Genomic DNA, 27,426 nt, shown 5'->3' on the forward strand with positions numbered 1-27,426 from the left:
CCTTTGGAGGGACCCACAGGGCTCCCAGTGGGTCCCTCCTCCCAGAACAGATCAGTACAGGCATCAGCAGTATGGCAGTTTTTGCTGGGAGCACACTGAATTGAGCAAAAAGAGGTGTTGAACAGAGTGGAGAGGGGCTCCAGTGAGGAGGCCCATGTGTGAAGTCACTCAGGTTCCCTTTGGCCTGTTTCTGCTTTTGTACAGAGACCCTCTTGGAGTCCATTATGGCCGGGAGCCCCAGGGAGGCTGACGAGGGCTGAGCCTCACTGGTCAGTCTGGGCTCAGGGCATCAGCAGATCTGCTGGCCCTGAAACTATTCAGATGTCCTAGGAAGTTGTCCATCTTGTTTATGTTTCCAGACTTATCGGCATGAAAATTCCCACAGTGCTCTTGCTCCCGCAAGAGATACAATTATATTCTTTTTCATTCCTAACATAAAAGAGAAAGGTACCGCTCACCATGTATGGCATGTGTTTAGAAAGGGTCTGCTCTGCGCTTCACTAATCTCAGCAAGTGTGAGCTCTGTAGGCCCCTATTTCTGGAATGTTAACCAGGGCGATCCAGCCTCTGACCAGCTTAGTTCCCAGCTGCTGGGGCAGGGGTGAGGGGAGAGAGGTTTAAAAGGGCAGTGGGAGGGAGGCTCAGCCGCCCCTGACCTGCTGCGTCCTCAGAATGTCTGATTCTGAGGACATTCATGTCCCTCCTCTCCAGTCAGTGTGGTGAACGAGGAGAAACTTCTGTTCTTCTGATGCTATAAAGCTGCCCCCACTCCCCGGCTGCCTGCAGGTGGCACAAAGGCACCTCTGCGACACCCGGACTTTCAAGAGTGGACCGATGTCCCCGCAGATTCAGCCTCCTGAATCAGGGCTTTGCCCTGATAACACTGAGCTGACATCCCTCAGTGTGATGAGTCGGCCTGGCTTCTGTGGGTGTCCACCTTGCTACTCCATGGCCAGGAACGAAAGGGTGACAGTGCAAGCCTCAACCTCATCTTTAAATTCTTGCAAACTAGATCTCGGCTTCAAGTGTGGCTTTAGCCACAGGTGAGTATGTGGCTAGGGTTAGGGTTAGAGGGCGATCTCCTTGCTTTTGATGAGTATGTGTGTGTGTTAGTCACTCAGTCGTGTCCAACTCTTTGCGACCCGATGGACTGTAGCCTGTTGGCTCCTCTGTCCGTGAAATTCTCCAGGCAAGAATAACCCTTCTCCAGGGGATCTTCCTGACCCAGGGATCAGACTCAGGTCTCCTGCATTGCAGGCGGATCCTTTACGTCTGCCACCAGGGAAGCACTTTTGATGAGTATATGAATCTCATATTAGGAGATGCAGAAGAGATTCATTCAAAATTAAAGTCAAGGAAACAACGAGGTGAATCATGCTTGAAGAATATAACATTACTCTGCTCCAAAGTGTCTTCAACCAGAAATTATCAACGAAGTGAGAAATTCTTGGGAATGTGAAACAGTTTTTTTAGGCATCTGAAACATTTACTCATATTGTTTATTTTACTGCTGCATGGTTGATTTACGGTATTAGTTTCAGGTATACAACATAGTGATTCAACACTTTAATGGATTTACTCCATTTAAAGTGATTACAAAATAATGGCTATATTTTCCTGTGCTGTACAGTAAATCCCTGTTGCTTATCTATGTTTATACACAGTAGTTTGTATCTGTTAATCCTATACTCCTGTCTTGCCCCTCTCCCGCCCTTCTCCCCACTGGTAGCCATTAGTTTGTTCTCATATATGTGAGTCTGATTCTGTTTAAATGTATCCCCTAGTTTGTTTTATTTTGAAGTTTCCATGTACAGGGAATTCCCTGGTGGTCCAGGGGTTAGGTAGGACTCAGTGCTTTCACTGCGGGGACCCAGGTTCAATTCCTGGTTGGAAAACTAAGATCCTGCAAACTTCATGGCCAAAAAAAGGCATCACATATAAGTAATAACATGTGGTATTTGTCTTTTCCTATCTGACTGATTTCACTAAGCATAGTAATCTCTATGTCTATCCACATTGTTGTAAGTTGCAGAATTTCAGTCTTTTTATGGCTGAGTAGTATTCCATTGAATATATATACACCACATTTTCTTTTTAAAATATTTATTTATTTACTTGACTGTGCCAGATCTTGGTTGCAGCATGCAATCTCTTAGCTCTAGTATGTGGTATCTAGTTCCCTGAAAAGGGATCAAACCCAGACCCCCTGCACTGGGAACTCAGGGTCTTAATCACTGGACCACCAGGAAAGTCCTCCGTATACCACATCTTCTTTATTCTTTCATCTGTTGTTTTTTTCCCAACAAAAGGTCTTACATATTTATCACTAAGCCAAAGCACTAGTGCAGAAACACTGACGCAAAGAGAAAAATCATTTCCCACTAAAACTCATCCAGCTTTTCAAACAGTAGTGATGTTCTCAGAGTGATACAGTAAGATGCAAGTGACCTTGACACAGCATAAATCTGTGCCACCTCCCATGGGGGCTCCTTATAGACCCAGCCTGGTTCTTCTCCAATGTCTTCTCTTGTAGTTGTACCTGATTTTATTACCAGTTTTCATTTAAATCCATTGAGGAATGGGACAATCCTGCTTTTGCTTCTTGTCCTGGAATTACTTGATCCTGAAAGTCTTGTGAGAAGACCTGCTGCTAAGTCACTTCAGTCGTGTCCGACTCTGTGCAACCCCAGAGATGGCAGCCCACCAGGCTCCCCCGTCCCTGGGATTCTCCAGGCAAGAACACTGGAGTGGGTTGCCATTTCCTTCTCCAATGCATGAAAGTGAAAAGTGAAAGTGAAGTCGCTCAGTCGTGTCCGAGTCTTAGTGATGCCATGGATTGCAGCCTACCAGGCTCCCCCATCCATGGGATTTTCCAGGCAAGAGTACTGGAGTGGGGTGCCATTGCCTTCTCCGGTGAGAAGACCTGGCAGGGAGTAAATTCAACCCTGATAGGATATGGCAGAGAAGAGACGAGATCCATTTATCTGTTGATGGACACAGGTTCAAAACATTTATTCATGATTTTGATCATGCTTATGTCAAATGAAAACAAAAGCTGTGGAATTGTTTTTATCTTTTTAAAAAGAAAAAGAGTAAGTCATCTATTATTTCTTATGGGCAACTGTGCGATTTCTTAGTGAAACCAGAAGAAAACTCTGGAATTCCTTCTTTTCTTTTTGTGCAAAAAATTATGCCAAATCTCACAGTTTCGTTGGTTTCCTTAGAGTCAAAAGTCTGTTTCCTTTCATACTAATATGCTCAGATGTTTTCTTGGAAGTGTCATGATTAAGATTAATCCTCCAGGACACATTTCTGGGTCAGCTAGCTGGGCTGTCCTGTTCATTCTGTGTCCCCAGTTCCTTCCTCTGTAAACCTGCAGCCCGAGTACCCAGCCGTCTTCACAGGAAGAATCTGCTCATTTGACATGTAGTTATTTTAAAGTGCTAGGCCCCCACCGGGCTGGGAGAAATGGGAATGAATACAGAATCCTGCCCTCTTGATAAGTGGTGTCCTCAGCCTCACCCCCTACACTGACCTACAGCTGACCTCACATTCTGCTTGGGTCCACTCCTCCCTGCCTGTCCCCTTCTCTTGCCCCCTCCTCCAACGGCACATCCTGGGGCTCAGCCCCTCTTATGGTCCCCCTTTAAGAAAATTATTTGCTTATTATTTTTGGCTGCCCTGGGTTTTCGTTGCTGCCTGAGGGCTTCCTGTAGTTGCAGAGAGCTGGGGTTACTATTTCTTGGGGGCGCCGGCTTCAGTAGTTGTGTCTCGAAGGATTTGTTGCTCCACTGCATGTGGGATCTTCCAGGACCAGGGATTGACCCCGTGTCCCCTGCATTGGCAAGTGGATTCTTAACCACTGGACCACCAGCGAAGCCCTATGGTTTTGATTTCATTGCATTTGGGTTTGCTATTTCCCTCCTGTTCTTTCTCTCACTTTGGCCATGCATTTAAAAGGAAGCTTTCGTATTTCATACAGATTTTCCATCCTTTCAATGAGAAAGAAGGACTTTCCAGTGATTGAAAACATCTCGTTGCTGAAAATGGGGCTCCTCCTTACTAATCGTTGATTTATCTTTGGCTACAAACGCCCTAAAAAAAAGTGTATTGGATGAACCGGCTGCCTACTCCCCAGCCCTAGGCCCCTCCGTGGTCCAGGGCTCCAGTTTCCCGCACAGGCAGCTTCGAGGGCTGGAGAGGGGGTGTTACTCCCACCCCGTGCTCAGAGAGGCAGCCTAGTAACTGCTTCCCACTCTGGCCTGAGGGTACACGTGGAGGCTGTGAGGCAGCGCACATGGATGAAGGACCAGCCTTGCGTTCAGCTGCTGGGTCACCAGCTACTCGGGGCATCGCGGGGAGAGTTGCCTCCAGGTGCACCTGCAGGAAGCCGCGCCTCCGGGAGTCGCCAGAAGGAGGAGCGCGGCTGCGGCCCGTCGGGGTCGGCAGCACCGCCACCTGCTGGCCGCGCGGTGAACCGAGGCTGCGCGGGCCCTGCGTTCCCAGCGTCCCGGGGGCGGCAGGGTTCTTCCTTAGGAAAGTACCTGGAATTGCCTCGGGAAGTCTGAGCCGCCCTGTGCCAGGAGTCCACAGGGTGTCCTCCTCTGTTCCGCCCTCTGCTGCTCCACCCTGTTCTAGTTCCGGGTCTGAAGACGCTCTACCCTCTGTAAGGCGAGGACCCCTTCAGGACTTTGATTTTCCAGAAGTATTCTGGGTGTTCTTGCTTTTTAACATTTATTTTATTCAAGTATAGTTGATTCACAATGTTGTAGTTGATTTACAGTGTTGTGTTAATTTATTTCTTTTTTTGGGGGGCGGGGAAGGGGAGGCCTCTCAACGCAGCATTGTGGGATCTTAGTTCTGCAGCCAGGGATTGATCCTGTGCCCCCTGCATTGGAAGCATGGAGTCTTAACCACTAGACCATCGGGGAAGTCCCTGTTCTTGCTTTTTAATGTATTAATTTTATCTACCTTTTGAAAAGGTTATTGACGTATGATTTTTAAAGTGAAATACTTCCATTTCTAGAGTACAGTCGGATGAGTCAACAAACGTATAGCCGAAAAGTCCCGGCCGCCCCTCCCTGCCCGTCCACTCACTGGAGTCTTGCCTGTTTCTGGATTTTATGTAAATGAAATCCTGCTGTCCACCCCCTTGCATGTCAGGCTTGTTCTCTCAGCATAAGGAGGTCCAGATCCTTCCAGGGTGCTGCTCCTTTCAGCAGTTCACGGCCTTGTACCCCCAAACAGCACCCAACCCGCCACTCAGCTTGTGCTTCCTTCCCTGCTGGTGGACGCTGGGCGGGGTTTGCCCTGGTGGATGAGCTGCTACCAGCAAGCATGTTCAGGGCTGTGTGTTTCTGTGCTTCCAGTTTTCTTAACTGAAGACCTGGGTGCAGTGGAGTTTAGGGGACGTGGGGTATGGAATATGACTGACACTGTCAGATCTGCCAGATCATTTTCCTAAGTGGCTCTTGTATAGTTGACATATTTTATGTTTCTACCAGCAAGGTGTGAAACCTCCAGTTGCTCTACCTCCTGGTTAACACTAGGGATTTCTGGTCTTTTTAACGTGTGTTTATTTCTCTGGCTGTGCTGGGTCTTAGTTGTGGCGCACAAGATCTTTGTTGCATCACGTGGGATCCTTACTCGTGGCATTCGAACTCTTAGTTGGGGCACGCAAACTCTTAGTTGCTGCAGCATGTGGGATCTAGTTTCCTGCCCATGGATTGAACTAGGGGCCCATGCCCTGGGAGCACTGGACCACCAGGGAAGTCCCTATTTTGGTCTTTTTAAAGCTAGCAATTATACTCCAGTAAAAAGAATAAAAGGAAAAAAAATAAAGATAGTGAGTGGGTAGTGATGCCCCATTGTGTGTGTCCTGGTTTTTATTTGGAAAATAATTTAGGACCTCAGAAAAGTTGAGAAATTAGTATAGAGAGTTCCCATATACCTTCCACCCAGGTTCTCCTGGGCTTTACCTGCAATGCAAGAGACACGGGTTCAACCCTGGGTCAGGAAGTTTCCCTGGAGAAGGAAATGGCAGCCCACTCCAGTATTCTTGTCTGGAAACTCCATGGACAGAGGGGCCTGGCGGGCTGCAGTCCATAGGGTTGCAAAGAGTGGACAGTACTGCCAAGTCCTCCTGATGCTCACAACTAACACAGCCTTATGAGATTCTGAAGAGCAGGCAGCTGCTTGAGCACAGCACTGGCCACTACAAGACTTACTTAGGTGTGGTGGCTTTCCCACAACGCCCTTTGCCCCGGACCCACATGGCCTTTGGTCGTCATGGCTCCTGTGTCCATTCCAATCAGTCCTGGATATTCAGGGTTTGCCTGTTGCCCATAACCTTGACACTTCTAAAGTTTATTTTGTTGATTGCCCCTTAACTTGGACATGTCTAATGTTTTCTCCAGATTACAATGAGCTCATACATTTTGGCAAGAAGTGCTGTGTCCTTGGGCATCATAACGGGGATAACACAGCATCCATCTGTCTCTTGGCCAGCAACGTTCACCTTGATATCATGGTAAGGTGGATTTCTCTGTCGTAAAGTCACTATAGTCAATAAATATCCAGTAGGAAGCTACTTAGAGACTCTGACAACATCCTCTTTCTCATCACACATCCTCATCACTAATTTCAGCATCTATCCATGGGCCTTGTCTACAGTTCTCACTGTTGTGGAGCCCCCTACCAAGGTCACAGGTGTGAGGCTTTGTACCAAGGTCACAAGTGTGGAGCTCTGCACTAAGGTCATCTCCGGAACTGACTGAACCCCAGAGCAACCGTTGCCATGAGCCCCCTGGATCTAAACCAGCCAGTTCTCAAGCCCCATGTTAGGTAAAAATACCCGCCCTAACTGTTAGGTAGTTAGAATAAAGGAGTCCAAAATGGCGGCGGCTAAAAGACAAAGAAGGGAAAAGCCCACGAAAATAGAGCAAAGGAATGTCCGAGGACAGGAGTGAGGACCTCAGATAAAACAAACAGCACTCCCGGCCAGCCCAATTTACACAGGGCAGACTCAGGGGAGGAGACAAATGTGTAAAAGGAAGAAGCCTAGAAGGATTGGGGGCTTCTCTTCTCTACACATCTTTCTAGTCAGCCCGCCCTCAGGCTTCAAGGACATATTTTCCTTTGCTTTCTAAATAAAACTGAGCTGTAACATGGAGCTGGTCTGTAACATGGAAAGGAAGAAATAAAACTGGCATAATTCACATATGATGGTTGTGTTTGTACATGAAACAATGTAATTCAGAAATACAACATTAGAGTCAGTAAGAGAGTTTAGCAAGGTAGCTCTACATAAAATCAGTATACATAAAAAAAAAAATCAGTATACAAACTCCAATTGTATTTCTGTAAAGCAGCAAATTCTTAAAATTATGATTTACAATAGCTTCAAACAAAGCCAATTATCCATGAATAAATCAGACTAAGGATATACAAAACCTCTAGAGGAAGAGAAAATAGAAAATTTCAGAGACATTTATCAATTTAAATGGACTTAACACTGTTCTGTCTGAGGAAATTACATGGGGCTGTAACACAGGTCCATCCATTGCTTCAAATTTTTGCTGAGGTGAGACAGAACCGAGGAAATTACAATATTCCCCCAACACTAACCAATCACCTAATGCCAGCCTTGCTCCAGTATTCTTGCCTGGAGAATTCTAGGGTCAGGGGAGCCTGTGGGCTACAGTCCATGGGGTCACAAAGAGTCGGACATGACTGAGCGACTAACACTCACTGGGAAGATCCCAAATGCCACAGAGCAACCAAGCCTGTGTGCCACAACTACTGAGCCCACATGCCAAGGGCCCATGCTCCGTAACAACAGAAACTACCACAATGAGAAGCAGAGTGGCCACAGCTTGCTGCAGCTAGAGAAAGTCTGAGAAGCAATGAAGACCCACTGCATCCAAAAGTATTAATAAATAAATAAAACTTTAAAAAGAATATTTACCAGAAATAGAGGTAAACACTATGTGAGAACAGAAGATTAAAATTAGAGGTCCAGTCAGAATGTAAAAGGAATTTCATCAAGACAGAACATAGACTATGGAGGAGGCTTGTTCTTCACAAAGTTCCAAAACTAAAGGACATGAATATGTAGAATGGAGAGAACCACTGTGTGCACAGTACCATGAGCAAAGCCCACATCAAGGTATATTGTTGTGTTATTTGAGAACACCAAGAATAAAGATGTGATGAGAGAGTTGGACTATAAAGAAAGCTGAGTACTGAAGAATTGATGCTTTTGAACTGTGGTGTTGGAGAGTCCCTTGGACTGCAAGGTCATCCAACCAGTCCCTCCTAAAGGAAATCAGTCCTGAATATTCACTGGAAGGATTGATGCTGAAGCTGAAACTCCAATACTTTGGCCACCTGATGCAAAAAACTGACTCGTTGGAAAAGACCCTGATGCTGGGAAAGATCGAAGGCAGGAGGAGAAGGGACAGATGACAGAGGACGACATGGTTGGATGCCATCACCGACTCGATGGACGTGAATTTGAGCAAGCTCTGGGAGTTGGTGATGGACAGGGAAGCCTGGCGTGCTGCAGCCCATGGGGTCACAAAGAGTTGGACACTACTGAGCTACTGAACTGAACTGAAGGATAATGAGAAAATCCTAAAATCTTTCAGAGAGAACAAATATCACACACAAATGGTGAAGAATCATAATGACTTTGACCTTTTACACAGCAGCCCTGGAAGCCAACAGTTAAAAACTATGACTTCAGAAAGTTTGAAGGAAAAGTATTTTGAATTTAGAATTCTATACCCTACCAAACTATCCACAGGTGATGAACAGAATAAACACATTTCAGACAAGCACCCTTCTCAGGAAGCTACTGACTTCAGCAAAATAAGAGAGTAAACATCAAAGGGGTTCCAGGAAAAGGGAACCATACAGGAGAAAGGCCAAGAGTCAGAGGGATGACGGCAGAGGAAGGGTCAAGAGGGCAGTGCTGTGAGTGGGTTGAGAATGCCATCAGTCTGCAGTGAAAAGGGGGTTCCAGAAATTAAACAGTTCTGATGTGTTTGAGCCTTTGGAAAATGTTATTGATGAGCAGGTGACAAAGAAAACTAGCCACATAAAATTCCAGGCACAAGAGAAATACTAGGTCACTATGAAGAGAAAGAGGATTTCCCTGGTGGCTCAACGGTAAAGAATCTGCCTGCCAATGCAGGAGACACACGAATTCGAATCCTGGGTCAGGAAGATCCCCTGGAGGAGGAAATGGCAATGCACTCCAATATTCTTGCCTGAAAATACCATGGACAGAGGAGCTGGGTAGGCTACAGTCCATGGGGTCCCAAAGAGTCCGAGACAGCTTAGCGACCAAAACAAATGAAGATAAAGTAGAGAAGGAGATATAATTTTTAAGCCCTCATTGTGAACAGTTGTGAAAATGTAGGGGTGGGGTGAGGTGGGCAGAGAGTTGTTTGGAGAGCATGCTTCTCCTTGACCTTAATGGGAAGTCCATAGAAATGTCTAAATGTATTTTATGTTTTTTACTTTTTTTAAAGTAGTCACAAATATATTCATTATTTATTTGGCTGCACTGGGTCTTATACTGGCAAGGGGGATCCATTTTCCTGAGCAGGTATCAAACCCAGGCCTCTGTACCGGGGTCCATCCCTGGTTGGATCCAGGGATTCCTTCAGGATGACGGCGTTGGCGAAAAGGGATAGCGTCAGTGGAGAGAATCAGAGGCCTAATTATAATTGATTTATGTGGGAAATTAATATACCTCCACGCTCCAATTACTTTGGCCTGAAGAAAGAGTAGAGACAAAAGGAAAGAAAAGGAGACGAGAAAGAATGACATGGGGAGACCGAGCTTAGTGAGCAGGGTCCGTAGCTTTATTTCCAGCAGGGGCTTTTATACCCAAAGTTGTACATAGAAGATAATAGGGGATGTAAAGTCATGCAAGGTCAGCAGACCTTGAAACCAGGCTTTTCTTCAGATACAAAGGCTTTATGATTTACATCATGTTCTGGTCAGGAGACCTGCTAACATTTTTCTTCTGATAAGAGTTAGTCAACCAGAAAAACTTATTTTCTCCAAAGGTGACTTTAGAGTTTAGTACCACTCCCCAAAAGCACTAGGCAAAGTTGCATTCCTATAGGGCAAGGGTGCAGCGGGGGTAATTAAAGGAAGAATTTATTAGCTCAGGAGTCTAAGGTTATTATTAACATTAAAGTTTATACTTATATAAACTATATTAATCAATACACTCTCAGGGACACAGTGGGTGGGAAATATGGAAACTTGGCAGCAGGCATTAACTCGACAAAGAATTCGTCTATTGATTTTATTTTAACAATTTCTAACTCCCTGGGAGGCTCTGCATTGTAACAGTCTCCTTGTGCCTCATACGGCTGGAAGGTCGCAAACAATCACATGCATAGCTGTAGGAGTCCGGAAACCTGTTAGGCAGGTTAGAAGGCTTTCTGAGGGGATCACAATTGGAACACACCTTATTATACCCTGGAGACTTAGTAACTAGAGCTCTAACTTGCTTTTCTTACAGATAAGAGTGGTTGGGAATAGCCCCTCGTGACTGTCAAAGGAGTTGGTGAAAGTCATGAAGCAGTAAAACAGACAGGCTCAGGTTTTGGGGTAGATGCTCAGGTAGGCCCAGAGGGGCACCCCTCGAGTTCTGGCTCACCTTGCCCACCAGATCTCTCCCACATGACCTTGTCATGGGGTGGGGACTCCTGTGCTGGCTCCCGGCAGTCATGGGTGGGGACTCCCATGCTGGCTCCTGGCACCTCTGCATTAGGAGTGTGGAGTCTTAGCCACTGGATGATCAGGTTCAGTTCAGTTCAGTTGTGTCTGACTCTTTGCCACCCCAAGGACTGCAGCACGCCAGACTTCCCTGTCCATCACCAACTCCCAGAGTTTGCTCAAACTCATGTCCATCGAGTTGGTGATGCCATCCAACCACCTCATCCTCTGTTGTCCCTTTCTCCTGCTGCCTTCAATCTTTCCCAGCGTCAGGGTCTTTTCCAATGAGTCAGTTCTTTGCATCAGGTGGCCAAAGTACTGGAGCTTCAGCTTCAGCATCAGTCCTTCCAATGAACATTCAGGACTGATTTCCTTTAGGATTGACTGATTGGATCTCCTTGCAGTCCAAGGGACTCTCAAGAGTCTTCTCCAACACCACAGTTCAAATGCATCAATTCTTCAATGCTCAGCTTTATTTATGATCCAACTCTCTCATCCATACATGACTACTGGAAAAACCATAGCTTTGACTAGGTGGACCTTTGTCAGCAAAGTAATGTCTCTGCTTTTTAATATGCTGTCTAGGTTTGCCATGGCTTTTCTTCCAAGGAGCAAGCATCTTTTAATTTCATGGCTGCAGTCAACATCTGCAGTGATCCTAGAGCCCAATAAAGTAAAGTCTGTCACAGTTTCCACTGTTTCCTCATCTATTTGCCATGAAGTGATGGGACCAAATGCCATGATCTTTGTTTTTTGAATGTTGAGTTTTAAGCCAGCTTTTTCACTCTCCTGAAAGAGGAAAGTGAAAGACTTTCACAAAAGGCTCTTCAGTTCCTCTTCACTTTCTGCCATAAGGGTAGTGTCATCTGCATATTTGAGGTTATTGTTATTTCTCCAGGCAATCTTGTTTCCAGGTTGTGCTTCATTCAGCCCAGCATTTCACATGATGTACTCTGCGTGTAAGTTAAATAAGCAGGGTGACAATATATAGCCTTGACGTACTCCTTTTCCTATTTGGAACCAGTCTGTTGTTACATGTACAGTTCTCATGGTTGCTTCTTGACCTGCATACAGATTTCCCACGAAGCAGGTAAGGTGTTCTGGTATTCCCATCTCTTTAAGAATTTTCCATAAAAAAGATCTTCATGACCCAGATAACCACAATGGTGTGATCACTCACTTAGAGACAGACATCCTGGAGTCTGAAGTCAGGTGGGCCTTGACTTCAAAGGCTTTGGAATAGTCAATAAAGCAGTAGTAGATATTTTTCTGGAACTCTCTTGCTTTTTTGATAATCCAATGGATGTTGGCAATTTGATCTCTGCTTCCTCTGCCTTTTCTAAATCCAGCTTGAACATCTGGAAGTTCTCGGTTCATGTACTGTTGAAGCCTTGATTGAAGCATTTTGAGCATTACTTTCCTAGCGTGTGAGATGAGTGCAATTGTGCAGTAGTTTGAACATTTTTTGGCATTGCCTTTCTTTGGGATTGGAATGAAAGCTGACCCTTTCCAGTCCTGTGGCCACTGTTGAGTTTTCCAAATTTGCCAGCATATTGAGTACAGCACATTGACAGCATTATCTTTTAGGACTTGAAATAGCTCCACTTGAATTCCATCACTTCCACTAGCTTTGTGTGTGGTGATACTTCCTAAGGCCCTCCTGACTTCGGACTCCAGGATGTCTGGCTCTAAGTGAGTGATCACACCATCGTGGTTATCTGGGTCACGAAGATCTTTTTTGTATGGTTCTGTGTATTCTTGCCACTTTTTCTTAATATCTTCTGCTTCTGTTAGGTCCATACTGTTTCTGTCCTTTATTGTGCCTGTCTTTACATGAAACGTTCCCTTGGTATCTCTAATTTTCTTGAAGAGATCTCTAGTCTTTCCCATTCTGTTGTTTTCATCTCTTTTTTTGCATTGATCACTGAGGAAGGCTTTCTTATCTCTCCTTGCTATTCTTTGGAACTCTGCATTCAAATGGATACATCTTTCCTCTTCTCCTTTGCCTTTCACGTCTCTTCTTTTCTCAGCTATTTGTAAGGCCTCCTCAGACAACCATTTTGCTTTTTTGCATTTCTTTTTCTTGGGGATGGTCTTGATCACTGCCTCCTGTACAATGTCACGAACCTCCATCCATAGTTCTTCAAGCACTCTATCAGATCTAATCCCTTGAATCTATTTGTCACTTCCACTGTATAATCAACCATAACAGATTTGATTTAGGTCATACCTGAATGGCCTAGTGGTTTTCCCTACTTTCTTCAATTTAAGGCTGAATTTGCCAATAAGGAGTTCATGATCTGAGCTAGTCAGTGCCTCGTCTTGTTTTTGCTGACCGTATAGAGCTTCTCCGTCTTTGGCTACAAAGAATATAATCAATCTGATTTCGGTATTGACATCTGGTGATGTCCATGTGTAAAGTTCTCTCTCTCATGTTGTAGGAAGAAGGTGTCTGCTATGACAAGTGCGTTCTTTTGGCAGAACTGTTAGCCTTTACCCTGCTTCATTTTGTACTCCAAAGGCAAACTTGCCCATTACTCCAGCTATCTCTGGATTTTCCAGTTTTGCAATCCAGTCCTGTATGATGAAAATTACATCTTTTTTTTTTTTTTTGGTGTTAGTTCTACAGGGTCTTGTGGAGAAGGCAGTGGCAACCCACTCCAGTACTCTCGTCTGGAAAATTCCATGGACAGAGAAGCCTGGTAGGCTGCAGTCCATGGGGTCGCTAAGAGTCAGACACGACTGAGCGACTTCACTTTCACTTATCACTTTTATGCACTGGAGAAGGAAATGGCAACCCACTCCAGTGTTCTTGCCTGGAGAATCCCAAGGATGGGGGAGCCTGGTGTGCTGCCATCTATGGGGTCGCACAGAGTTGGACACGACTGAAGAGACTTAGCAGCAGCAGCTACAAGGTCTTGTAGGTCATTATAGAACTGTTCAGCTTCTTCAGCATTAGTGGTTGGGGCATAGACTTGGATTACTGTGATATTGAATGGTTTGGAAATGAACAGAGAGCATTCTGTCATTTTTGAGATGGTACCCAAGTACTGAATTTCAGACCCTTTTGTTGACTAGGAGGTCTACTCCATTTCTTCTAAGGGATTCTTGCCCACAGTAGTAGTTATAATGGTCATCTGAATTAAACTTGCCCATTCTAGTCCATTTTTAGGTCACTGATTCCCAAAATGTTGATGTACACTCTTGCCATCTCCTGTTTGATCACTTCCAATTTACCTTGATTCATGGGTTAACATTCCAGGTTCCTATGCAATATTGTTCTTTACAGCATCAGGCTTTACTTCCACCACTAGTCACATCCACAACTGGGCGTTGTTTTAGCTGTGGACCATCAGGGAAGTCCCAAAAGTGTCTAAATTTAATACATCAAAAACCAGTCTTCTCTGGCTGAGAAACATAAAGGTTTCTGTCAGAAGAAAAGCTATTACAAGGGTTGGAAGTATTTGCCTCTGGGGGAAACTGGCATGTGACAGCTGTTTTTCACTGTCTTCATTTCTGCGAGAATTAAAACCAAACACACAGACACACACACACACACACCATGCACTGGCGTAACTCTGATTTTAAAATATATCAAGTAAAAAAAGTTGTTTGTGAAAACGCCTCATCTCTACACCCAGAAGGCTCAGCAAACCGTCTCCACAGCAACCCAACGCGGCTCCGAAACCAGCAGCGCCACGTAGGGCCGGGCGAGGGTGACGCACTTCCGCCTCTGGCCCCGCCCCCCCCCTCTGCAGGGGCGTGGTCGTCTGGTACCCTCGTTCCCGGCCTACGCGTGCGCAGTCTTCGGAAGCCTGGCGGCTTGGATGCCAGTGTCCCTACGCCTCCCTGGCCGCGGCCCCACGCGTTGAGAGGCGCGAGAATTGCCGTAGGTTTCAGTCTGTATTCGTCTCAAGACGTGTGCACACGTCGTCAGACGCGAGAGCGGACTCGAACTATTTTCCCGGAAGCAAGGCTGTCGGCTCCCCTCCCTGTCGGGGCGGGACTAGGGCCGTAGCTCAGCCCTCACTCCCCCTACGTCACGGCTCTGCTGGTCCTCCTGGGAGTTGTGGTTCGGGCCCGCCCCCCGGCCTTCGTCCCAGGGGGCTGCGGACTACGGGTCCCGGCAGGCCTCGCGTTGGCCCCTGAGCCCCTGGCGCCGGGGGCTTTGGGCGGCCTCAGCCAGTGGACTCCGGCGCTGCGCGGCACAGCTGAGCACCTGGCAGGTTGGCTGGCTCAGAGCAGTCTAGCTCGCGGGCTGGCCGCCCCACACACTGAGGCCGCAGCCGACCGACTGACAGACTCGGCGCTTCTCAGGCCCCTGGAGCCTAGGCGCAGAGCGGCCCGGACGCAAACTTCCGGGCAAGTGGAAGGGTCGACAGGGCCACTAGGCCCGGGGCGGTTTCCCGAGGAAGGTGACGAATGACAGGGGCGGGACGGACCCGAGCGAGTGAGGAAGGGGTCACTTTCAGTGTGGGCGCCCGGCTCAGCCTGTCCAGCCCCGCCCCCCCCGCAGGCCAGCTGCTGGAGTCCAAGGCGCAGCGCTGGGCGCTGACGTCGGCTGAGCCGGGTCCGCCACCCCTCCGGTCCCTACCCCGGCGGCCCTAGACCCTCGGAGCCCTGCAGGGTAGGAGGCAGGCCCTTGGGGCAGCTCTGGTGTCGTTAGCGTGGGCCGTGCATGGGCGTGTAGACAAACCAGCGAGGCGCTGATTGTGCGTCTTGGCATTCCCACCCCCGCCCCCGCCCCCGCCCCCGCCGCCGCAGGGTCGGATGGCTCAGGGCTTGAGCCGAAGGTTAACGGCCAGCCCCCAAGTCTCCAGGCTTCAGGGCTGCAGCCCACCTGTCTGTAGGCGGGCGGGGGACGACTGGGCAGCTAGATAAGAGAGCTCTTGAGGGGCTCAGATTTTGTCTGATGCCACGTCAAAAAGGTTTTGCTTGTTTTTTAATATGTCTAGGGTGTTGGGGTGTGAATAATCCTGCCTCTCTCCTTTTGAGCTCAGAACCAATAGAGAAAATAAGTAAAGGTGCCAGACAGGCTCCTGGTGGGCATCAGCGGGGCAGGGGTTGCGGGAGCATTACAGTGGGAGCACTGGCACACCAGGTCGTTCCTGGCGGGTCCCCTCCTCTCGCCTTTCCCTCTGGCCTGTTGCTCCAGGTGCAACAAGTATCTGAATGTCATGCTCCCGCCCAAGACTGGCCCTGTGCAGTGGTTGGGTGGTGACTGCCCTTGCCTGAGGGCTTCTGTTTGGGTCACCAGGATTAGGGTGATGGCCTCCTTCTACTTCCTTTAGGCCTTCTTCCAGCAGGTGACTGACAGGCCAGACTCCCTGGCCACTCAGGATGTCCACCTCGGCCTCAGCAAGAGCTGCCACATGACCGGAGCCTATGATTCGCCAAGTCTTGCCAGTTGACTGTGCCACATGTGGTGCGGATTTAAACACCGTCATTAGACCAGCCAGAGGTGCCCAGAAAGGAGTGGCAGCCTCTGGTGGCCAGCAGTCGGCACCCAAGTTGATTCTTCTCAATAAAGACAGTTTGCCAACTTCCTAGCTAAATGGGATTTACTCTTTGCAGCTTTTTAAAGTTTTTTTTCATAAAATAATCAAAATAGTGCAAATACTTTTATTTCTATACTGTCTAAACGTGTGCTTTAGAAATACTTCTGCCTTCCAAAGAGAAACTAGTAAACCAATAGAGCAGACCCAGGTGTCCACCCATTTGGTTGAGATGGTAAATGCTAAAAGTTTAAGACTGCCTTTTAAAACCCATTTTTCCCCAGACCTGCTGACTTTCTACCTGTTTGGTTTGCTGTGCTCTGTGTCAGCCATGGATTCCAATCTCCAACAGGAAATCTTGGTGGCTGAGCAAACTTGTGACCCGAGAAACAGCAGCTAAGCATTTGGGATGCTGACAAGAGGCTGGTGTATACGCTGAGGTAAGTGCCAGCTGCTCATGCCCTGAGTGCCTCTGTGTTTGTTCGCGCTTGGCCGTGTCCGACTCTTGGCGACCCCATGAACTGCTGGTCATCAGGCACCTCTGTCCATGAAGTTTTCCAGGCAAAAATACTGGAGTGGGTTGCCATTTCCTACTCCAGGGGATCTTCTCCACTGAGGGATGGAACCTCCATCTCCTGTGTCTCCTGCATTGGCAGGAGGATTCTTTACCATCGCGCCACTTGGGAAACCCTCAGGGTTGTCATAAACCTTTGCAGCGACAGCCTTTGGGGGTTCTGATGCCGCCAGATGCCTGGGTTGTACGCTCTGAGGAAGATGTCAGAGGACAGTGTTTCTGCCAAAAGGAGAAAAAGGAAGAGCTCTCTGGGTGAATTTCTCAGTGAAACAAGAGTTCCCTTCCTCCCTATCCTCTCCCTTCCCCTGACCCTGGTCCATTCCCCACTTGCCATCCCCTCCCTTCATACCCTTGGAGACCTTCTGAGGTGAGATAGTGAGCCCTGATAGTGGGAGGGCTGGGGACCTGGGGGTCACATGGAGCACGAATGGCCATCTCCTGGGTCCTGGTGACAACAATGACAAAGACCAGGCAGGGAGGCAGGTGGCAGAGTAGCAGAGAGACCTGGAAAGCCTCTGGGCTGCTTCACGGGGGTCCTACAATGCTGTGTCCGAGGTCTGGGAGCCAGGAGGGCAAGCAGGGGGCATTGTTGGGGTCCCTGCTCAGACCCAGCTGCAGTGATGCCAGGCTGGATGGAGGTGCTGCGGCACAGGACCCACCTGGGCACCCAGGGTGGAGTGTGGAGGGGAGGACTGCTCTTCTCTGTCCACTGTCCTTCAGGGGCACTGGTCTGAGTGGGAGGAAGCCTGAGGCTCAGCGTGTCCCTTCAGCTCTGTCCCCCATGGGCTAGTGGGCTCCCAGGGCCACATACTTAGGGAGCGTGGCAGGTTGCTGGCCAGCACTGGAGAACTGTCTGGCTGTGCTATAAATAGGGATGTGAACACGACAGGTGCTTGTCAGAGGCACTTCTTGTGACAGGCTGGACTTTGCTGGTGACCTAGTGGAGCCACTGCGGGCTGAGACTTGGTCCTCTTTTCCCACAGACCTTGCTGGGCACCTTCCACTCCTGACCATTCTCTGTCCATCCCCCTGAGGGCAGAGCCAGGCACTGGCCACACCTGCTCTCCTGCTTAAGGTGTCCAATCACCCTGAGTCTTGTTGGAGACAGTCTGCAGCCCATGGCCAGTGGATCTGTAGGCCTACAGAAAGGGTGGGTGCGGTGGCCGGCCAGGTGGGCTGAGAGGCTGGGCTCACAGGCTACAGAATAACTGTGGTGCTGACTCTTGGGAGAGCGTCCTTTCCTGCCCCTTTATCTCAATCCAGGGCCAGTTTCTGGGCCTTGCAGGTGGCATGTCCCCTGCGAGCAGGCACTCTCGCTGCCTATCTGCCCACACTTGTTTGGGTATGTGGTTGCCTGGCTGACTAGCTCAGCAGGAGTGCCTGGGAAGAGTAGGGGGCAGCTCAGCACTGCCCAGGAGCCATGGCAATCCTGGAGGCTCCCAGTGGGAGGAGGGCCTGTGCCCTGAAGGGCAGCACCTCCTCTCTGCCACTGAACCACTGGCTCAGGCTGGGCTGCCCTGCCCACTTGCACATGAGTGGCACCTGCTGACAGATGAGGCGGCAGCCCACAGGCCCTGCCCTTGTCTGGGGCTTACTGGCACCAAAGAGCCACAGGCATTCTCATGTGGGCTTCTCGCTGTGGCTAGCAGGACAGAAAAGCCCTGGTGCCCCATCTTCAGTGGGTCCAGAGGTCATGGGGGGAGGGTGGCTGGAGGGCAGCGGGAGCAGGAGGCCGTACAGCCCCTGTGGGGCAGCCGTCCAGGTAAAGGAGTAGCAGGGTGATTTGCTGAGACTGGGCTTCGAGTTCGAAAGACTTGTCATTTCAGATGGTCTACCAGTATCTGGAAGCCCTGGCGGTCCTGGGCAGGGTGAGGAGGGAGTGGGCACAGGCACCTGTGGGGGTTGGGGAGGACTCGAAGAAGGCTGAGCTGGCTGAGCAGTTCATACCACTGAGAATCTGAGGGTCATTCACTTGGACTCTAGGCTGGGTGTGACCCAGGAGCCTCTCCCTGTAGGCAGTGCCCCTCCCCTGCATACCCTGTGCCGGGCGCTGGCCTACAGGTGAGACTGGACAGAGGGTGGCCGTTAGGTGACCTGTGGGCTCAGGCTTGGGATGCTGATTGTTGGGCTGGGGTTGGGGGGGGTGGTCCAGGTGCAGGGGTGACATGTGGGTTTCCTTCCCTGTTGCTGGTCAAGCCTTGGGCTGGCCTGGCAGGCTATGGCTGCTCTGGGCCACTGGGCACTAGAGGGAGTAGCTATACCCCAGAAGGTTTCCAGGCCTCCTCTGGCCTTCCAGGGGCCACTGGAAGTGCAGTGAGCTTCGTTCAGGGATCTAGGCCTGCATCTTTCCTGGCCTTGGGGCCCTCATGCTGGGGAGGCAGTCTCCAGAGATGGAGGGGTGACTGCTCCCTTACTGTCCTGGGGCCCCAAAACCCCTCCCTCTTCATTACTGTCTTGGGGGGCCCCAGGTCCCCTCCCACTTCAGGTCCTGTTGCTTTCAACTCAGGGGTTGTTCAAATCCATTGATGTTAAACCAATTTTATTGAAGAATCACATAATGCCAGGAGGCACAGGTCATGAGTGATCCAGCTTTGCAAAGTGAACACACATGTAACTGGCACCCAGATGAGGAAATAGCATGTCCCCGGTTCCAAGCCCCTGTGACTGGCTTGGCCACGGTCTCCCTGCCTCTGGCGCCCTGGCTTTGCTTGTTCCGCCTGTGAGCTTCCTATCGGTGGGGTCAGGTGCATGGCTCCTCTCCTTCAGCGTCCGTTTGTGAGCTCTGCTGTGTAGTGTGGTGGGTCGTGCTCCTTTGAAAGTAAATCTTCTCAGGACCTGGTTCACGCGGGCACTGCTGTGAATTGTGCCAGCTCCGTCAGGGCCTGCCTGGGGTGGCCAGGCCACACCTCTCAGAGGAAGGCCCGGCAGTGAGGCCGAGTGACGGTGCAGCACCGCTCACCGGCTGTGGGTAGCATCAGCCCCACAGCGTGCTAGGTGCTGGAGGTACCTGTCCCAGGGTTTTCCTGTTTTCTGTCAGATAGTCTGCTTTGTGCATGAGGTCAGCAGGCTCTTTCCTCACTCTGGGTACATGGTCTTTGTGCCTCTCTAGTCTTAAGTGCCAGCCAGTGTTTCTTCAGAAAGTTTTGTCTTACCTTGCATGTTGATATCTGCAGTCCTAGTGGGCACCCCCCTGCCCCCCACCCCCATGCCAGGCACCCAGAACCTGATCTGCTGCTGTGTAGACCTTCTGACCAGATCTTATTCCCTGGTCCCTGGGGAGCTGGAGTCCCATCACCAGGACTGCCCCCACACTACTGCTCCAGCTCCCCACAGCTGCTGGAGGGGGGCAGCTGGGGGAGGGTCCCTTTCCAGAGAGGTGTCCCATTGCCCTCCAGCCCCAGGGCATTTCTGCGTGCCCCTCCCCCACACTGGTTTCCCTCTCTCCCTGGCAGTCCTCTGGTGTGACCTCGTGTGGCTTTCTCCATGTGGCCCAATGGTCCCCTCTCCCCGCAGGCCTCCACCATGGACCCAGACCCCCAAGCGGGCGTGCAGGTGGGCATGCGCGTGGTGCGTGGCGTGGACTGGAAGTGGGGCCAGCAGGACGGCGGCGAGGGCGGCGTGGGCACAGTGGTGGAGCTCGGCCGCCACGGCAGCCCTTCGACCCCCGACCGCACGGTGGTCGTGCAGTGGGACCACGGCACTCGCACCAACTACCGCGCGGGCTACCAGGGCGCACACGACCTGCTGCTCTATGACAACGCCCAAATCGGTGCGGGCCTGGGGGCGGGGCTGGGGCGGAGCTGGGCTGGGGCGGGGCCTGCGGCACTCCTGACGCTGCGCCCTGCAGGTGTCCGCCACCCCAACATCATCTGCGACTGCTGCAAGAAGCACGGGCTGCGGGGCATGCGCTGGAAGTGCCGTATCTGCTTCGACTACGATCTCTGCACGCAATGCTACATGCACAACAAACACGACCTGGCCCACGCCTTCGAGCGCTACGAGACGGCCCACTCGCGCCCGTGAGTCCCCCCAGCCGTCCCAGTGTCCCACCCCACCTGCAAGCGTCCAGGGCCTCCTGAGAATGCCTCTGACCCACGACGAGCCTTGGGAGAGCTGGAGCTGCCTCCTGCTGACTGCTCTGCTGCAGGTCAAGTCTGTCCTGAGCCATTTCCTGGAGGAGTGACCAGGGTGATGATCACCCCAGGGGCCTGGGCATTGACACCAGCCCCAACCCCCTACAGAAGGCGACTGTGTCCACCTCGCAGGTCTGCGGAGGTCGGTGCTGTGGATGGGGCCTCCTCTCACCCTGACCCTCGTCTCGCCAGGCTCTCCCTGGCCCCCCAGTGCTGCCTGACCGGGGCTCTGAGAGTGGCCTGTGTGGTGTGCTGCTTGCATCTGCTGTGGTCCGGAGGGCCCACGCTAGGGAGGATGGGCTCCCAGAGGCGCACCCCTGCCACCTACACTGTCGCCTTCGGCTCCTTGACACCCCCACCCGTGGAGGGGAGGGATGTGCTGGCTAGTGAGGGAGCTGGGAGCAGCCATCCAACACCTCTGGCCAGGCCTGCCTTCCTCACGCCCGTTGTTTCTCACATGCTGAACCCTCCCCAGGCCAGGCCGGGTGCTGAGCTCTGGGCATAGCTCTGACAGGATACCTAGCTCTCCAGGAGGTGGCAGATGTGGTGTGACCACACACAGGAACCATGCGGTGAGGGTGGGCCTGGAGCACCCGTCCAACCTGGTGTCATGAAAGGCCCCTGGAGGGAACCAGTCAGCAGCCCCACTCAAGGTCCAGTGTGGAGGGCACTGGCCTGGGGCACCTGCTGTTCCAGGGGAAGAGACCCTGGGGCGGGAATGGGAGCAGGGCTGGCAGAGCATAGGGCCTGCCTCTGGCACCACTGCCCTTCATGGCCTGGGACCCACTCTGTTTCCCGTAGGGTCATGCTGAGTCCCCGCCAGGGCCTCCCAAGGATCCCGTTAAGGGGCATCTTCCAGGGGGCGAAGGTGGTTCGGGGCCCCGACTGGGAGTGGGGCTCACAGGATGGTGAGTGGGGGCCAGGTGGGAAGGTCGGGGGCTCACAGGATGGTGAGTGAGAGGGCAGGAAGGTGGGGGGCTCACAGGATGGTGAGTGGGGGGGGGTGGGAAGGGGGGGCGGTTGTGGGAGGCAGTTTCCGCCAGCTGTGGCTCATCTTCATGGCGTGGGTTTACCCTGTTGGTGGGGCCACTGTCTCCCAGGAGGAGAAGGGAAGCCAGGCCGAGTAGTGGACATCCGTGGCTGGGACGTGGAGACAGGCCGGAGCGTGGCCAGTGTGACGTGGGCTGATGGCACCACCAACGTGTACCGTGTGGGCCACAAGGGCAAGGTGGATCTCAAGTGTGTGGGCGAGGCAGCTGGCGGCTTCTACTACAGGGACCACCTCCCAAGGCTTGGTATGGGGGGCCGTCCACCACGTGCCCCGCCCCCCCCCATTTGCCCTCCGTCCTGCCCTGGGCCCGGGGGTGGTCTCTGGAGTCACTGAGGTGAGTGGTGTAGGCAGAAGGAACTGCCTGAGCCAGGCCTGCTGCACCCCCCACCCCCAGGCAAGCCCGCAGAGCTGCAGCGCAGGGTCAGTGCTGATGGCCAGCCCTTCCAGCGTGGGGACAAGGTCAAGTGTCTGCTGGACGCGGATGTGCTGAGGGAGATGCAGGAAGGCCACGGCGGGTGGAACCCCCGGATGGCCAAGGTGAGATGCCCCACCTGGTGAGTTCCCGTGCCCACCCTCCCCATGTCCTCTGGCCCCCCACCCTCCTGCTCCACCTGGCCACCGCCTCCATGACCCGCCACAGTTTATCGGACAGACGGGCACCGTGCACCGCATCACAGACCGTGGGGACGTGCGTGTGCAGTTCAGCCACAAGACCCGCTGGACCTTCCACCCTGGGGCTCTCACCAAGGTGCATGGGGGGGCTTAGCTGAGCCCCTTCTGCTCACTCTTCACCCCCTTTCATGTACCCGCTCGGCCCTGGGAGTGCCTTCCTCTGGCCCTGAAGGACGAGGTCAGGGCCTGGTGGGTCTGAAGGGGATTCAGTCCAGGGAGAGGGACCTAGATGGGAAGGGGAGGCCCAGGGCATTGTTGGAAGTGGGGGCAGACCAGGGCCCAGTGTGTGTTCCGAGGGCCAGGGGAGCCTCGCAGGCTGCAGGTGGCATGGTTGGGCAGAGTTCCTAGAATGCTACTGTGGGTGCCGCCTGAAGGGTGGGAAGGCCCCTTAGGACAGGGGTGGATCCTGGATCAGGGTGGTGGGGCATGGTGAGAGCTGTTTGAGAAGCAGTATTTCTCAGAAGCAGGAGGGAGGAGGTGGAGGGCAGGTGGCAGAGCATCCGGTGACGGCCCCTGGACAGAATGCGGAGCCAGCACTCAGCTTGAGTTGGGGACACCTGGGACATGTGGGCCTTCAAGGAGGGGGTATGGCGGGGTCACAGGACAGGTGGTTTATACAGTGAGTTCTGTCTGTGCAGGTGAGGGCACAGGTGTGGAGAAAGTTGCCAGGGGAGGTTTGGGGTGCGGGAGGAGCAGCCCCTGACCCCGCCATGTTCAGGCTCTGCCCCCAGTCATCTTGGCGCCCCTCCTCCAAGCTGGGCTGGGCTGGTCTTGGCCATACTGCCCACCCTCCCATCAGCCCATGATCAGGCCTGCCCCAGCCTGAACACCCCTGAGCTGACTCTGGCCATCACCCCCGTGGCTCTGAGGCTGGGCCAGCAGGGCTGTCCTGGTCACCTGTCACCCTTATTGGGTGAGACTCTGGTTGTGTTTTCAGGCAGGGGCTGGGGTCCTGGTGAGGGGGAGCTGAACGAGGGTGGGGGCCTTCCTGCTCTCCGACCCCGGGCAACCATGCCCGCTGGGGCCCCTCACGTGCTTCTCTTGTGCTCCTCTGTCACTCAGCAAAACTCCTGCTTGGTGGGTGAGGTGGTGCGGGTTATCGATGACCTTGACACGGTGAAGCGGCTGCAGGCTGGCCATGGGGAGTGGACCGATGACATGGCCCCTGTGAGTCCCCCACCCCTACCTCCATGCCCATCATACTAACCCCTGGGAGGCACGCCTGTGACCCCACCCTCTCCTCATTCAGGCTCTGGGCCGCATTGGGAGAGTGCTGAAGGTTTTCGGAGACGGGAACGTGGGTGTGCTGGTCAGTGGGAAGCTGTGGACCTTTAGCCCCTCCTGCCTGGTGGCCTACCGGCCTGAGGAAGATGCCAACCTGGACGTAGCTGGGCGAGCCCGGGAGAACAAAAGTGAGAGCATCCATTGAGCAGCTCATTGGGGCAGGGCTGCCCTGGCCACCACTGACCCTCAACCCCACCCTCCCCAGGCTCCCTGAGCGTTGTCTTGGACAAGCTTCGAGCCCAGAAGAGTGACCTGGAGCACCCAGGGAAGCTGGTGGTGGAGGTGGCTCTGGGCAATGTGGCCCGGGCTCTGGACCTGCTGCGGCGGCACCCAGAACAGGCGAGCCTGAGACCTGCCTCCTGGCCCAGGCAGCCCCAGCGAGGGGGCCAAGGGCCAGGGACTGACCCTCTGCCTCTCCCGGCAGGTGGACACCAAGAATCAGGGCAGGACTGCCCTGCAGATGGCTGCCTACCTAGGCCAGGTGGAGCTGGTGCGGCTGCTGCTGCAGGCTCAGGCGGGCGTTGACCTGCCGGATGATGAGGGCAACACGGCACTGCACTACGCAGCCCTGGGGTGAGGCCCGGCCAGAGTGCGAGGGGGCTGGGCCTGCAGGTCCAGCCGGTGGGCACATCGCCCCTCCTGCTTCCTCTCCTGCCAGGAACCAGCCCGAGGCTGCCCGGGTGCTCTTGAGCTCAGGTTGTGGGGCCAATGCTCTGAACAGCACTCGGAGCTCAGCACTGCATGTGGCCGTGCAGAGGGGCTTCCTGGAAGTGGTGAAGGTCCTGTGTGAGCGTGGCTGTGACGTCAACCTGCCTGTGAGTGCTGGGTCCCCTGGCTCTGGCCCTGGGGTCAAGGAGGTCATGGCTGAGATCTCCTTGCCAAGTGATCACTGGCCTACCACCGGCAGGATGCCCATGCTGATACACCCCTGCACTGCGCCATCTCAGCGGGCACTGGTGCCAGCGGCATTGTGGAGGTCCTCACCGAGGTGCCAGGCATCGATGTCACTGCCACCAACAGCCAGGGCTTCACTCTGCTGCACCATGCGTCCCTCAAAGGCCACACACTGTGAGTTTGGGGTGACACACAGCTCCTGCTGTGCCACCGGGCCACCCTGGGTCGCCCCTGACCCCAGAGGCATCTCGCTGCTCCCACAGAGCTGTCAGGAGGATTCTGGCGCGGGCACGGCAGCTGGTGGACGCCAAGAAGGAGGATGGTTTTACGGCACTGCACCTGGCCGCCTTCAACAACCACGGGGAGGTGGCCCAGGTTCTCATCCAAGAGGTGTGGACAGAGTCCCCTGGGCTTCGGACTGGGGTGTCAGGGCCCACCAGGTTCCCTGGGTTGAGCCCGTGCCCACCCCTCCCCAGGGCCACTGTGATGTGAACGCTCGCAACCGTAAGCTGCAGTCCCCGCTGCACCTGGCTGTGCAGCAGGCCCACGTGGGGCTGGTGCCACTGCTGGTGGATGCCGGCTGCAGCGTCAACGCCGAGGATGAGGAGGGGGACACAGCTCTGCACGTGGCCCTGCAGCGCCACCAGCTGCTGCCTCTGGCAGCTGATGGGAGCGCAGGGGACCCGGGTCCCCTGCAGCTGCTGTCCAGGGTGAGGAAATGTGACTCTGGGTGCTGGGGAGGGGGGCACAGAACTGGGCCACAGGCTCCTTTGCCCTCCCTGCCCTCAGGACGGCCGGATCAGGTCTCGTAGGGCAGGCAGTCTGGGCCACAGTGGTTTGTTCTGCGACCCTGGTCAGCACTGCTGGCCCAGTGTTCCTGAGATTCTGACCATCTGGGGAGAGGGAGTGGGGTCTAGCGGGGCTGGGCCCTGCTATAGGCCGAGTGGTGTGTCAGAACATGGCCTTCATGCCACCAACTGCCTAGTGGGGCGCTTTGCCTCCGGCTCCAGGGGCCTCAGGAGGCAGGTGCTCAGGCCTCTGCAGCCAGATACCAGCCGAGGCTTCCTTCAGACCAGTGTTCCCAGGCACTCGCCCTCACCAGCGTCTGTCCTGCCATCCAGCTACAGGCCTCGGGCCTTCCGAGCAGTGCAGAGCTGACGGCAGGCGCGGCTATGGCCTACTACTTAGCGCTGGAGGGCGCCGACCTGAGCTACGCCAACCACCGCGGCCGGAGCCCCCTGGACCTGGCTGCCGAGGGTCGCCTGCTCAAAGCCCTGCAGGGCTGTGCTCAGCGCTTCCGGTGAGCCGGCGGGGAGGGGGGTGGGGGGCGGGCTCGAAACTCCGGGCCCTTTCAAGACCCCTGTCCTCACGCAGGGAGCGGCAGGCTGGAGGCAGTGGCAGCGGGGGCTCGGCCCAGGGTCCAAGACTGGTGCTCAGTGCTCCGAACACTGTGACCAACCTGCATGTGGCCGCGCCGACGGGGCCCGAGGCCGCTGAGTGCCTAGTGTGCTCGGAGCTGGCGCTGCTGGTGCTGTTCTCGCCCTGCCAGCATCGCACAGTGTGCGAGGGTGAGTGCCGGGTGGGGAGGGGGCCGCGGCGGGCTGGACGGCCCCTCACTCAACCGTGCCCTCCCCCCCGCAGAGTGCGCGCGCAGGATGAAGAAATGCATCAGGTGCCAGGTGGTCATCAGCAAGAAGCTGCGCCCAGGTGGGGCCCGGCGCCTGCCCCGCCCCGCTGCCCCCAGGTGTGGGCCGCTGCGCCCGCCCGCGGCCCCGCCCGCTGTCCACGGCCCCGCCCCCTGTCGTGGCTCACATCTCTGTTCGGGTTCTCTCGCAAGACCTCAGCCCCGAGCCCCCGCCCCTGACCTGGACCTCTTCCGCAGACGGCACGGAGGTGGTCAGCGCAGCCCCCGCGCCCGGCCCACCGCGGCAGTTGGTGGAGGAGCTGCAGAGCCGCTACAGGCAGATGGAGGAGCGCATCACCTGTCCGATTTGCATCGACAGCCACATCCGCCTCGTGTTCCAGTGCGGCCACGGCGCGTGCGCGCCCTGTGGCGCGGCGCTCAGCGCCTGCCCGATCTGCCGCCAGCCCATCCGCGACCGCATCCAGATCTTCGTGTAGCCGGCGCCCCCCGCCTCGTTCCGGGGCCATGCCCCGCGGCCGCCCTCACGAGCCCTTTCTCTGTATTTTATAAAAAGATTGCTGGACTTTGTGCCTGGTTGCCTGTGTGGGGCGGGGCCGTGCGGGTCCCCCACCGCTGACCGTTCTGACCGCACCCCTTACACCGTTGGCCCAGCGCTAGGTTCTGCGCCTTGGCCAGAGGCTTACAGGGCCTCTTCCGACCCATATTCTGCCCTTCCCAGGACTCACGGGTCCAGAGTGCTCCCCGGACCCTGGCCAGAAAGAATGGGACCCCGGGCTTGCGGTGTCGTCCAGGGGCACTGAGTGGACCGAAACCCCAGCAGTAGCCACCTCCCGTCTCCAGGGGTGGGCTACAGAGACGGGTTTTGGCTAAAGCAGGACCCGGTCTCGCAGCAGACTGTGCGGTCCTGGCTAAGTGGGGAGTTGGGCGAGGCCTCTGGT

At 53.7% G+C, this 27,426-nt stretch overlaps 1 protein-coding gene and 1 pseudogene across 1 annotated transcript; one reads left to right on the top strand and one right to left on the bottom strand.

Moving 5' to 3' along the window:
* Positions 1-2,490: 2,490 nt before the first annotated feature.
* Positions 2,491-4,353, bottom strand: LOC102286533 (large ribosomal subunit protein eL39-like; annotated as a pseudogene).
* Positions 4,354-14,760: 10,407 nt separating this feature from the next.
* MIB2 (MIB E3 ubiquitin protein ligase 2) lies at positions 14,761-27,055 on the top strand. The gene is made up of 20 exons (XM_070385050.1): positions 14,761-15,102; positions 16,520-16,675; positions 20,262-20,578; positions 20,657-20,828; positions 21,744-21,850; positions 22,043-22,237; positions 22,388-22,530; positions 22,646-22,741; positions 23,728-23,832; positions 23,915-24,077; positions 24,155-24,288; positions 24,374-24,522; positions 24,608-24,764; positions 24,857-25,017; positions 25,107-25,233; positions 25,320-25,553; positions 25,965-26,143; positions 26,218-26,411; positions 26,485-26,550; positions 26,726-27,055. Exons 3-20 carry the CDS (start codon positions 20,293-20,295, stop codon positions 26,962-26,964), a joined length of 2,907 nt encoding a protein of 968 aa, XP_070241151.1. The 5' UTR covers positions 14,761-15,102; positions 16,520-16,675; positions 20,262-20,292; the 3' UTR covers positions 26,965-27,055.
* The last annotated feature ends 371 nt before the right edge of the window (positions 27,056-27,426 follow it).

The sequence above is a fragment of the Bos mutus genome, chromosome 16 (assembly GCF_027580195.1).
Source record: "Bos mutus isolate GX-2022 chromosome 16, NWIPB_WYAK_1.1, whole genome shotgun sequence".
NCBI classification, from domain to species: Eukaryota; Metazoa; Chordata; class Mammalia; order Artiodactyla; family Bovidae; genus Bos; species Bos mutus.

What these genes read in the sequence shown, in the direction of transcription:
- MIB2 (XM_070385050.1), top strand. Translation starts at nt 20,293, where the DNA reads ATGTGGCCCAATGGTCCCCTCTCCCCGCAGGCCTCCACCATGGACCCA. An exon ending in GCGAGCCCGGGAGAACAAAA is followed by an intron (nt 24,078 to 24,154) that starts GTGAGAGCATCC and finishes CACCCTCCCCAG; the next exon opens with GCTCCCTGAGCGTTGTCTTG. An exon ending in TCCCTCAAAGGCCACACACT is followed by an intron (nt 25,018 to 25,106) that starts GTGAGTTTGGGG and finishes CTGCTCCCACAG; the next exon opens with AGCTGTCAGGAGGATTCTGG.